Below are 12,234 nucleotides of genomic sequence, written 5' to 3'. Positions count from 1 at the left end.
TCAGAAAGGTTCAGCAAGTTGGGCTCCAGCCCTTTACTCCTCACCCTCACCCAGTCTCTTCAGTTATTTTTTCTGTACAAGGTTCTGTATGAGTTTCCCTTGGGACAAAAAAAGTATATATTGTATTTTAAAAGTTTGGAGACAGTTGCATGCTTGGCAGTTATTCTTGCGGATCTAAACCTATCTGATATCTTTTTTTCAGACTATGATAGGAATCTGGTAAAAAGATTTTGGTTCTTTACACTGGAATCTTGATCTGTAATTTATACAAACACTATTTGTCTGTTTCTTTGCCTTTCTCCTTCCAGCATTCTTCTGGCTTATGGGCATTATTGAGCATCTACTTTATGTGACCATAGTATAGGATTTGGGTCCTGTACAGTATACAATAAAATCTTTAATCCATGGCAGATTGATTTCCCAGAGACATTTCCATTTAAATATCTAAAAATAAAATTGGATACCTTTACCTTTTAAAAATATTCATAATAAGGCAAGTTTTACTTACACAGATGATTCATGTCTATCTTCGGTATTTAGATGAAGTACCTTCTGGATACAGGATTAAAATTTGTGAACACTAGAAAGTTGGGAACTAAAAACCAGGATTGCTGGGATACACAGCCTAGGAATTATCTAAGTCTGCTGGAACTTTATACTATAGGTCTGTGAGACAGTCCACTAACCAGTTTTATTCGTATGTACCTCAGATAAATCATGAAAGAAACTAATTTGAGATGCACTGTATTTGGTTAAGTCTTTTAGCTCAAGGAGTATCTAAATATTGATGACAGAACCAATCTTTCCTCTTCTCCAAGCACCTTTTTCCTCAAGGAGCAAAATTCTCCAGTTCCCTCCACCCCAAATTTAAACATTTTGTGGTCAGTTTGAATCATCTACATATGCATGTTTGTAATGTATCTGAAAATACAGAATAATTAACTACATGCAACGTATTCTGGGGTGGGGAGAGAGGAAAATTTGACCTGGAAATTTAAGACGTTTAGTGATTAAGAAAAAACCCTAATTTATGAGCTTCCATAATAAATAAAATAATGCATTGTAGTTCCTGTATTTCCTATGTGGTAAAGAGGAAAGAAATCCAGTTTTCCTCTGTGATGACTCAGATGCAGTTAAACTTCTGCACTAGTGGGTAGAATAATGCAGCTGTTCTTGCAGTGGGTGGGCACCATCTCTTCTCCTGAGGAATCCCTTTACTTTCTCAATTCTTTCTTATCCCTTCTTCTCAAGATATTTATTATATAATTTTTTAAGATTTCATTTTTTTTTTTTAAAGATTTTATTTATTTATTTGAGAGAGAGAGAATGAGAGAGAGCGAGTACATGAGAGGGGGGAGGGTCAGAGGGAGAAGCAGACTCCCTGCTGAGCAGGGAGCCTGATGCGGGACTCGATCCAGGGACTCCAGGATCATGACCTGAGCCGAAGGCAGTCACTTAACCAACTGAGCCACCCAGGCGCCCAAGATTTCATTTTTTAAGAGCAGTTTTATGTTTGCAACAACACTGAGAGGGAGGTACAGAGATTTCCTGTGTGCTCCCAGCCTCCTCCGTTCTCAATATTGCTCACCAGAATGCTACGTTTGTTACTAGGGATGAACCTACATTGACACATGATAGTTTAGTTTAGGGTTACTCTTGGTATTGTATGGTCTATATGGGTTTGTACAAATGTATAATGACATATACCCATCATTGTAATAGCATACCGAGTATTTTCACTGCCATAAAATTCCTCTGTACTCGGCCGTTTCATCTCTCTCCTGCCCTGCATCCCCATAATCACTGATATTTTTATTGTCTCTATAGTTTTGCCTTTTCCAGGAAGCCATATACTTGGAATCATACAGTATGTAGTCTTTTCAGATGGGCTTCTTTCCCTTATTAATGTGCATTTAAAGTTCCTTCGTGTCTTTTCATGTCTTGATAGCTCATGTTTTTAGCGCTGAATGATATACCATTGTTTGGATGTACCACAGTTTATTTATCCACTCACTTACTGGAGGACATCTTGGTTGCTTCCAAGTTTTGGCAATTATGAATAAAACTGCTGTGAACATACATGTGCAGGTTTTTGTGAGAACATAATGTTTTCAACTCCTTTGGGTAATTGGCAAGAAGCACAATTGCTGGATCGTATGTTAAGAATATATTAAATTTTGTAAGAGAACACCACGTTGTCTTCCAAAATGTCTGTAACATTTTGTATTCTTACCAGCAGTGTATGAAAGTTCTTGATGCTCCACATCCTCACCAGCAATTGGTATCATCACTGTTCCAGATTTTGGTCATTCTAATAGATGTGTAATTATTGTATTAATATGCATTTCCCAATGACATATGATGTAGATCATCTTTTCATATGTTTATTTGTCATCTGTGTATCTTTTTTGGTGAGATGCCTTTTCAGGTCTTTGGCCCATTTTTTAATGGAATTGTTTGTTTCCTTACTCTTGGGTTTTAAGATTCTTATTATTAATGGTCCTTTATCAGGTCTGTCTTTTGCAAATATTTTTCTCCTAGCCCCTGGCTTGTCTTCTCATTCTCTTGATATTGTCTTTCAAAGAGTGGAAGTTTTTAATTTTAATCAAGTTCAGGATCAGTTATTTCTTTCAGGGCTCATGTCTTTGGTGTTGTATCTAAAAAGGCGTTCCTATACCCAGAGTTATCTAGGTTTTCTTCTGTGCTATCTCCTAGGAGTTTTATAGTTTTGCATTTTACATTTAGGCCTATGATCCATTTTGAATTAATTTTTATGAAGGGCAGAAGGTTTTTGTCTAGATTTATTTTTTTGCTTGTGGATGTCCAGTTGCCAGGACAGTTTGTTGAAGAGACTGTCTTTGTTCCATTGTACTGCCTTTCCTTCTTTGTCAAAGATCGGTTGACTCTATTTATGGGGGTCCATTTCTGGGCTCTCTATTCTGTTCTATTGAATTGTTTGTCTTTTCTTTCACCAGTATTATGCTGTCTAGATAATCATTGCTTTATAGTAAATCTTGAAGTCAGGTAGCATCATCCTCCAACTTTTTTCTTCTTCTTCAATATTGTGTTGGCTAATCTGAGTCTTTTGCCTTTCCATATAAACTTTAGAATCAGTTTGTCAATATCCATAAAATAATTTACTGGGATCTTGATTGGGATTGTGTTGAATCCATAGATCACATTGGGAAGAACTGACATCTTGACAGTATTGAGTTCTCCTATCCATGAACATGGAATATCTCCCCATTTATTTAGTTCCTTGATTTAATTCATCAGAGTTTTATAGTTTCCCTTAAATAGATCTTGTACTTATTTAGTTATATTGATACTTAAATATTTAATTTTTTCAGGTGTTAATGTAAATTATGCCATGTTTTAAATTCTACATGTTCATTATTGGTATATAGAAAAGTGAGCTTTGTGTATTAACCTTCATCCTGCAACTTTGCTATAATTGCTTATTAATTCTAGGAGGGATTTTTTTTCTTCTCTCTTTTTTTAAGTTTTTATTTTAATTTCAGTTAGTTAACATATAGTGTTATATTAGTTTCAGGTGTACAATATAGTGATTCAACAATTCCATACATCCAGTGTTCATCACAACAAGAGTACTCCTTAATCCCCATCACCTATTTAACTCATCCACCCACCTACCTCCCCTCTGGTAACCATCAGTTTGTTCTCTATAGTTAAGAGTCTGTTTCTTCCTCTCTCTTTTTCCCTTTGCTCCTTTGTTTTGTTTCTTAAATTCCACTTATAAGTGAAATCATATAGTATTAATCTTTCTCTGACTTATTTCTCTTAGCATTATACTTTCTAGCTCCATCCATGTCATTGCCAATGGCATGATTTCATTCCTTTTTATAGGTAATATTCCATTGTGTATATATACCACCTCTTCTTTATCCATTCATCAATTGATGGACACTTGGGCTGCTTCCATATCTTGGCTATTGTAAATAATGCTGCTATAAACATAGGGGTGCATGTGTCCCTTTGAATTAGTGTTTTTGTGTTGGTTGGATAAATACCCAGTAGTGGGATTGATAGATGGTAGGGTTCTATTTTTAATTTTTGAGGAATCTTCCAGGAGGGTTTTTTGTTGTTGATTCTTTCAGATTTTCCACATAGACGATCATGTTATCCTTGAGCAAAGGCAGCTTTATGTCTTCCTTCCCAATCTGTATACCTTTTATTTCCTTTTCTTGCCTTATTGCATTAGCAAGGACATCCAGTTGATATTAAAAAGGAGTAGTGAGAGGGGATGTCCTTGACTTGTACCTGATCTTAGTGAGAAAGCTTTGAGTTTCTCATTATTAAGTATGATTTTAGCTGTACAGTTTTTTAGATCATCTTTAGCAAGTTAAGAAAGTTCCCTTCTATTCCCAGTTTTTATCATGAGAGGTTTTTTGTTTTTTTGGGTCATTAGTGGGTTATTATAAATGAGCTAATGCTTTACATTTTTATGGAAGTAAAACTCAGTTTTATTTTAGTCTTCCTTATTCATCAATTGTTCTTTTATTATTTCACTTCTATCTATTGGTAATCTGTGTTTCTAGGCTCAGCTTGTCAATCGGAAACAGAAATTAGAGTCTGTGGAGCTGTCCAGCCAGTCGGAAATTCAGCACCTGAGCAGTAAGCTGGAGCGGGCCAATGACACTATCTGTGCCAATGAATTGGAAATAGAGCGCCTCACCATGAGGGTCAATGACTTGGTTGGAACCAATATGTCTGTTATGCAAGAGCAGCGGCAAAAAGAAGAAAAATTGAGGGAATCTGAAGAACTATTAGAGGTTTGTTTTAAAATTACTACAGTTGGGGAAATATGTGTATGCATGTTTTTAAGAGAAACTAATTAGCCCAAAAGTCCATCAACTGAATGGATAAAGATGATGTGGTGTATATATAGACAGTGGAATATTACCCAGCCATCAAAAAAATGAAATCTTGCCATTTGCAATGACATGGATGGAACTAGAGTGTATTATGCTAAGCTAAATAAGTCAGAGAAAGACAAATACCATGATTTCACTCATACGTGGAATTTAAGAAACAAAACAGATGAACATAGGGGAAGGGGGAAAAAAAGAGAGGGAGGCAAACCATAAACTCTTAAAAGATAGAGAACAAACTAAGGGTTGCTGGAGGGGAGGTGGGCGGGGGGGAAGGGATAATTGGGTGATGGGCATTAAGAAGGACACTTGTGATGAGCACTGGGTGTTATATGTAAGTGATGAATCACTGAATTCTGCTCCTGAAACCAATATTAAATTATATGTTAACTAACTAGAATTTTTAAAATTTATTTTTTATTAGTTTCAGAGGTAGAATTTAGTGCTTCGTCAGTTGCATATAACACCCAATGCTCATTACATCACGTGCCTTCCTTAATGCCCATCACCCAGTTACCCTATCCCTCCATCTGCCTCCCCTCCAGCAACCCTCAGTTTGTTTCCTAGAGTTCAGTGTCTCTTATGGTTTGCCTCCCTCTGTATTTTCATCTTATTTTATTTTTCTTTCCTTTCTCCTATGTTCATCTGTTTTGTTTCTTAAATTCCACATATGAGTGAAATCATATGGTATTTGTCTTTCTCTGGCTGACTTATTTTGCTTAGCATAATACCCTCTAGTTCCATCCACATTATTGCAAATGGCAAGATTTCATTCTTTTTGATGGCTGAGTAATATTCTGGTGTGTGTGTGTGTGTGTACACACACTACATCTTCTTTATCCATTCATCTGTCAGTGGACATCTGGGCTCTTCCCATATTTTGGCTCTTGTGGAGATTGCTGCTATAAACATTGGGATGCATGTGCTCCTTCGAATCACCATGTTTGTATCCTTTGGATAAATACCTAGTAATGCAATTATTGGGTCATAGGGTTGCTCTATTTTTAACTTTTTGAGGAACCTCCATACTGTTTTCCAAAGTGGCTACACCAGTTTGCCTTCCCACCAACAGTGTAAGAGGGTTCCCCTTTCTCCACATCCTCTCCAACATCTGTTGATGCCTGACTTGTTAATTTTAGCTCTTCTTACCAGTGTACAGTAGTATCTCATTGAGGTTTTGATTTCCTTATTTCCCTGATGCCGAGTGATGTTGAACATTTTTTCACGTGTCTGTTGGCCATTTGTATGTCTTCTTTGGAGAAATGTCTGTTCATGTCTTCTGCCCATTTCTTGGCTGGATATTTTGTTTTTTGGGTGTTGAGTTTGATAAGTTCTTTATAGATTTTGGATACTAGCCCTTTTATCTGATACATCATTTGCAAGTATCTTCTCCCATTCTGTCAGTTGTCTTTTGGTTTTGTTCACTGTTTCCTTTGCTGTGCAAAAGCTTTGCAAAAGCAAAAAGTCCCGATAGTTCATATTTGCTTTTGTTTCTCTTTCCTTTGGAGACATGTCTAGCAAGAAGTTGCTGCAGCCAAGGTTGAAGAGGTTGCTGCCTGTGTTCTCCTCTAGGATTTTGATGGATTCCTGTCTCACATTTAGGTCTTTCATCCATTTTGTGTTTATTTTCATAGATGGTGTAAGAAAGTAGTCAGTTTCATGCTTCTGCGTGTGGCTGTCCAGTTTTCCCAACACCATTTGTTAACTAACTAGAATTTAAATAAGAACTTAAAAAAAAATTAACCTTGAACTATGTTCAAGAATCCATGGTTTCTTCCCTACTCTGTAGCTAATGGATCAGACATTGATAGCCTTATTAATATTGTACCTATTATAGTCTGACTCCCTGGCTTCCTTTTCTTATGAAATAGAAAAATTGTGATAACATCTGACTTTTTTTCTGAGTATTTTGCAGATTCTCCAGGAAGAAAAGAGAGAATTGAAAGCAGCTCTTCAGTCTCAAGAAAACTTCATGCATGAGGAAAGAATGCAAAAGGAGAAGCTACAAGCAAAGTTAAAGCCAACTGACACTCAACACACAATAGAGGCCCTAAGGTATATTTAGTCTTATTATTATTATTTTTTATTTAATCTTAAGTATTAATTATATCCATTTGGTGGTTTGCCATTGAGCACCAGTGTTAATATTATGTATTCATAATTTTGTGTTTGATCACATTATGGGTTTTCTTATTCACTTTTAATTTCTGAGTTAAATTTTTATAGTGTTATAAGATTTTGTGTGGTTAGTTTTTTTTCTGCATCCAGTTTGGGTCCCTAACCAAAAGACTGTAATGTTTAGAAAGTAGAAACCACTTGGTCAATCTGTACTGTTGGTGAAACTCCAAATGTGAAAGGAATTGTAGTCCATGTTTCCTGGAAGGCCTCCCTTTCTTGGTAGAATAGGTCATGATAAGTAGCTGCTTATCATCAGCATCATTAATAAGCCAGCTATTGAGATAGCTCATTTAAAAAAAAAATCCTAAAACTCATTATATTTCTAAATATGAGTTATTTTCGTGAGGCTTGTAGTGGAAAGTAATAGAAGGAGCTATGCTCCTTTTGCTTGATTTAAGTCTGATACACATTTCTATTCTTGGCAGAACTTTCCTGTAACTTTTCAGTTTCTTTGGCTCAAGGTATCAAGTGGAAACAAAAGTTTTGTCGTTTTGTCTTTTTCCCTTGAAAAACAGGCCAAATCCCAGTTGAGAAAGGAGTAAACTGCTGCTGACTTTTTTGAGAAGCATCATCTAATGCCTCTTTACTCTCCCAAGTGTTCTTTTCATGAAGCAGGAGACAAGCTGAAGAGTTCCAAAGCGTTTCATTACCAAAAACAATTGGGAAATACAAACTGATTATGCATTGTTTTATTTACAAAGATCAGAGGCCTTTAATAGTTCTCCTCTGTCTTTAGGTCACTGGAGGAGTCACAGGCAGGGAGGACGTACACCTCGCAAGAGCAGGGGGACTTAGGCAACATGCTATCCCAGCTGGATTTCACCCACAGTAGTGAAGAACTTCTGCAGGCAGAGGTGACTCGTTTGGAAGGCAGGTAGATAATTACATACACATTTCAAGAGTGTTCAAGTTGTTAAAAATGATTTTTGATCGTCATATTGATAAAGTAAACTAACGTAATAATCGTAGTGAAGGGGGTGCCTGCATGGTTCAGTTGGTTAAGCAACCGACTCTTGAGTTCGGCTCAGGTCATGATCTCAGGGTCATGAGATGGAGCCCTGCATCTGGCTCTACGCTCAGCGAGGGCTCCCTCTCCCTCTGCTCCTCTCCCTTCTTGTGCTCGCTCTCTGTCTCTCAAATAAATAAATAAAATCTTTAAAAAAAATAGTCTTAGTGAAAAAATAAGGTTTTTTCTCTAGCATCCACGGGTAGCCTAACTTCTTATTTCACTGAGAAAACAGAAGCAGTGAAAGGAGAGCTTCCTAATTTTTCTACCCCCAAATCTCCCAGTCTGTGTGCGTCTGTGCCTATAGTCTGTTTAGAGTGCAGGAGTTGATGGATGACATGTCTGTTCCCCTAAGACTTCACTTGTGTCCTGTTTGCACAGTTTTTTATTTTCTTTTTATATCATCAAGTTCTTCCTTTTTTTTTTTTTTTTTTTACTTTTTGTTTGTTCAAGTTCTTCCTTTCTGCTGAATCATTCCCACTGGTATAAAGTAGGCTTTAATATTTCCCATATTGGGAAAAGATTAAAACCCTCCTTGAATCCTATATCCCTGTCATTTCCATATTTCTCTGCTGTCCTTCAAAATCAAGTTCTTCAAAAGAGTTGTCTGTACTGACTGTACTAATTTTAATTTTACATTTTGCCTGTGTAGAACGTCTTCAGTTAGGCTGGGGCTGCTCTCAGCAAGGGCACACTGGGCACATGGCGCTCCTTTCTTCTGTCCCGAAGCGCTGCTGATTATTTCTGTGGGTGCTAGTGAAATCCTGATCTGTACTAGAGCATACCCAGTTCACTTGCTTCATCATCATACTTGGGAACTTTTGTTTGTCGTACTTCTAAACTCTGTGACTGGGAAGAGGTTGATATTTTGTTTTAAACATGAAATGTCGTTTGTACACTAACATTTTCTGTATGTAAAAGATTTTAAAATATATGAACTGTTAGCCTTTAGGCAAACAAAGAATAAAAGTATTGCTATTTTACACTTTTAAGTTTATCTTTAAGTAATACATTTTTTACTTTTTATTTCTGTTTTTGGAAACCACCAGGTATTTTTTTTTTACATACGGTTTTTTGCATGCACATACGGTTTTTTGCTTTATTTGTTTTGCACCTTGGAATACTTAAGATATTCTTGGTTATCATTATTGAGGTGGATGTGTACATTTTTTAAATTTATTTTTAAAGATTTTGTTTATTTGAGAGAGGGAGAGAGAAAGAGTGAGTGAGAGAGAGCATAAGCTGGGGAGAGAGGCAGAGGGAGAAGGAGAAGCAGACTCCCCACTCTGCAGGGAGCCCGACGCCTGGCTTGATCCCAGGACCTTGGGGTCATGACCTGAGATGAAGGTAGACGCTTGACCAACTGAACCATCCAGGTGCCCCAAGATGTATACACTTCAAACTGAATAAAATAAAGCTTGTCCTTCCTTCTTCCCTCCCTCCTTTCCTTCCTTCCTTCCTTCCTTCCTTCCTTCCTTCCTTCCTTCCTTCCTTCCTTCTGAGAAAGAGAGAGCAAGAGAGCATGAGTGTCAACAGGGAGGAGCAGAGGGAGAGGGAGAGAGAGAATCTTAAGCAGGGTTCATGCTCAGTGTGGAGCCTGACGTGGGGCTTGATCTCACAACCCTGAGATAATGACCTGAGCCAAAATCAAGAGTCTTGATTAACTGACTGAGGCACCCAAGCTCTGCAAAGCTTATTATTCTTTTTGACATTGGAACTAAAATTTACATTTTCTATCATAGATTTTCCATTGATTGACTTTTTAGTATCTTACACGTAGGTATGTTTTACTGTGCTCCCTTCAGGCTTTAAAGACCTACCTCTTCTTTCTGACTTGCAGTGTGACCTTAGATCCTTAGCCTCTTTGAGCCCCAATTTTCCCATCTGTAGCTAGGACAGGAGTATCTATAATTCTTCTTCTCTCTCTGCCTCAGTGTTTGACACACTGTACTGACATACTAAGTACCAAATAAATGAGCATTCTAGGATATTTAGAAATAGGTAAAATTGAAATAAATGGAAACATACACCAGTGTTCAGTAATAAACAATGTCTTTAAAAATATTTTTTCTATCAAAAGGCAAATAGAAAAAGGAACCCATTTTAGACAGTTTGTGTTGTTTAGTTTGAACAAAATATTCCCTGAGAAAGGAGCAAAATAATTTTATTAACAGAAATGAGTGGTGAGATAAGAGAGTTATGGTTTGGGGTGCCTGGGTGGCTCAGTCGGTTAAGCGTCTACCTTCGGCTCAGGTCATGATCCCAGGTTCCTGGGATGGAGCCCCACTTGGGGCTCCCTGCTCAGGGAGCCTGCTTTTCCCTCTCCCTTTCCCCCTTCCGCCTGCTCATGCTCATGCATTCCCTCTTGCTCTCTCTCAAATGAATAAATAAAATCTTAAAAAAAAAAAAGAGTTATGGTTTCCTGAGGTTCTCGTATCTGCTGAGGGATTGATTCTTAAGTAAGGGTGACAAGGTGGAAGCTGTGTAGGGTGGAATTGTAATTAAGTATGGTGAAGATTAAAATTATGATGGTAACTCTTACACAATTTGAGAGAGAAAAGTAGTGAAGTTACTGTAATCTTTAGAATTTTATAACCAGTTAAATTTTTTAAGCAGAGGGAAAGAGTATAGGTAAACACAGAAATCAAAAGTATCCCCAAAAGTTGGAATTGGATTTAGTTGCCTCTGGTGATGAGGAAATTGGAAATGAGTTTTAATTTGGGGTGGGAGGTGATGTTTAAGATAATTCTTGGACACCAAAAGATAAGTTAGATAATTGAATCTGTGTGCTTCAGGGTTTTTGTTTGAAGTATGTGATCATATTTTTGTCATATATACAGCTTGGAGTCTGTGAGTGCAACATGTAAACAACTGAGCCAAGAACTAATGGAAAAATATGAAGAATTGAAGAAGATGGAAGTACATAACAATGAGTACAGGGCAGAGATTAAGAAGGTAAAAATCTGCCTACCTACAGTCGCCAAGTTGTATATATATATGGACTGAGCTGTGGGTTGGGAGGTCATAGGAGTTATATTTAATGAGAGAAAAATGTGGGCCAAGGAGCCACTTGATATTCAGGAGTAGACATGCACCCAGAATGTGCTTAGGGAAAGTCTTTGTCATCCTCAGGGATGCCATATAAATGTTTTCAAGGGAATTGAAGCCTATCCTCTTTGAACTCTAAGCTTTATTTTAAACGTTCTAAAAGATTTACACTCTTTTGCTTTCAAAAAGATATTATATGAACTAGCATTTAGTATTTTCTTATTGACTGAAGGTGGTCATGGATATGTATTCTGTGCCTTGGTCTAGTTAATATCCTCATTGGCTGTTGAGGTATGTGGAGCTGTTTGTCTCTACTCTACATTAATGGGCCCTGGCTGCTGTGTTTGTTGACTCATAATTTTTATTACTTGAGATTACTTCTGGCTTCTTTCTTCCTCTTACCTTTCTTTTGTCTTCTGTGGACAAGGAAGCCATATACACAAAATTGTTAGCTTTGCAACTAAAAAAGAAAGAATTAAGGTCACAGTTGCTGTCCTCTAAATAATGTGTACATGGACTTTGACACAGGTTCTCAGCATTCAATTAACCCATCTCTCCCTGTTTTGAGATTAATAAATTATTGTGGGGTTAGCCATCTGACCTTCCATGTAGACATACAACTTGGTAAATTGCTAATTTTCTGTAGAGCTTAATCAAGGAAAAAATTCATGTCTTGGGGTAAGGTAAAAATTGCCTTATTATTTTTAACTATTAACATATTTATCTGTCTACATGCTTTCTCTTTGTTCTTTACGCTTTCCTTTCTGTTTCTTTGTAGTTGAAAGAACAGATTTTACAGGCTGAACAAAGTTATAGTTCTGCATTAGAAGGAATGAAGATGGAAATCTCACAGCTAACTCGGGAGTTACACCAGCGAGACATCACTATTGCTTCCACCAAAAGCTCGTCCTCTGACATGGAAAAGCGACTCAAGGCAGAGATACAAAAGGCAGAAGAAAAAGCCGTAGAACATAAGGTGAAGCTTGAACAAAAACTCTTCATCTGAAGTGTTTTTGAACATGGAATTCAGTACAGATATAATTTCCATAGTATTTAATTCAGCAAATTTTTATTAGACTCCTGCTGTGGGCTGAGGTGTGCTGGTTCACA

At 37.1% G+C, this 12,234-nt stretch overlaps 1 protein-coding gene across 12 annotated transcripts in view; it reads left to right on the top strand.

The window, feature by feature from the left end:
• CEP63 (centrosomal protein 63) overlaps nt 1–12,234 on the top strand; it is a 58,036-nt gene that overhangs the window by 35,758 nt on the left and 10,044 nt on the right. For 10 of the 12 annotated variants that reach the window (XM_036077064.2, XM_036077063.2, XM_078071635.1 and 7 more), the window contains 5 exons: nt 4,560–4,793; nt 6,808–6,947; nt 7,807–7,944; nt 10,917–11,031; nt 11,903–12,100. In XM_036077064.2, the coding sequence (XP_035932957.1) occupies nt 4,560–4,793; nt 6,808–6,947; nt 7,807–7,944; nt 10,917–11,031; nt 11,903–12,100 (825 nt within the window). The remainder of the gene's footprint in view (nt 1–4,559; nt 4,794–6,807; nt 6,948–7,806; nt 7,945–10,916; nt 11,032–11,902; nt 12,101–12,234) is intronic. The other 2 variants (XM_078071641.1, XM_078071632.1) reach the window with 1 other exon arrangement.

The sequence above is a fragment of the Halichoerus grypus genome, chromosome 1 (genome assembly GCF_964656455.1).
Source record: "Halichoerus grypus chromosome 1, mHalGry1.hap1.1, whole genome shotgun sequence".
Taxonomy (NCBI): domain Eukaryota; kingdom Metazoa; phylum Chordata; class Mammalia; order Carnivora; family Phocidae; genus Halichoerus; species Halichoerus grypus.
This window is presented reverse-complemented; position numbering and strand designations above follow the sequence as displayed.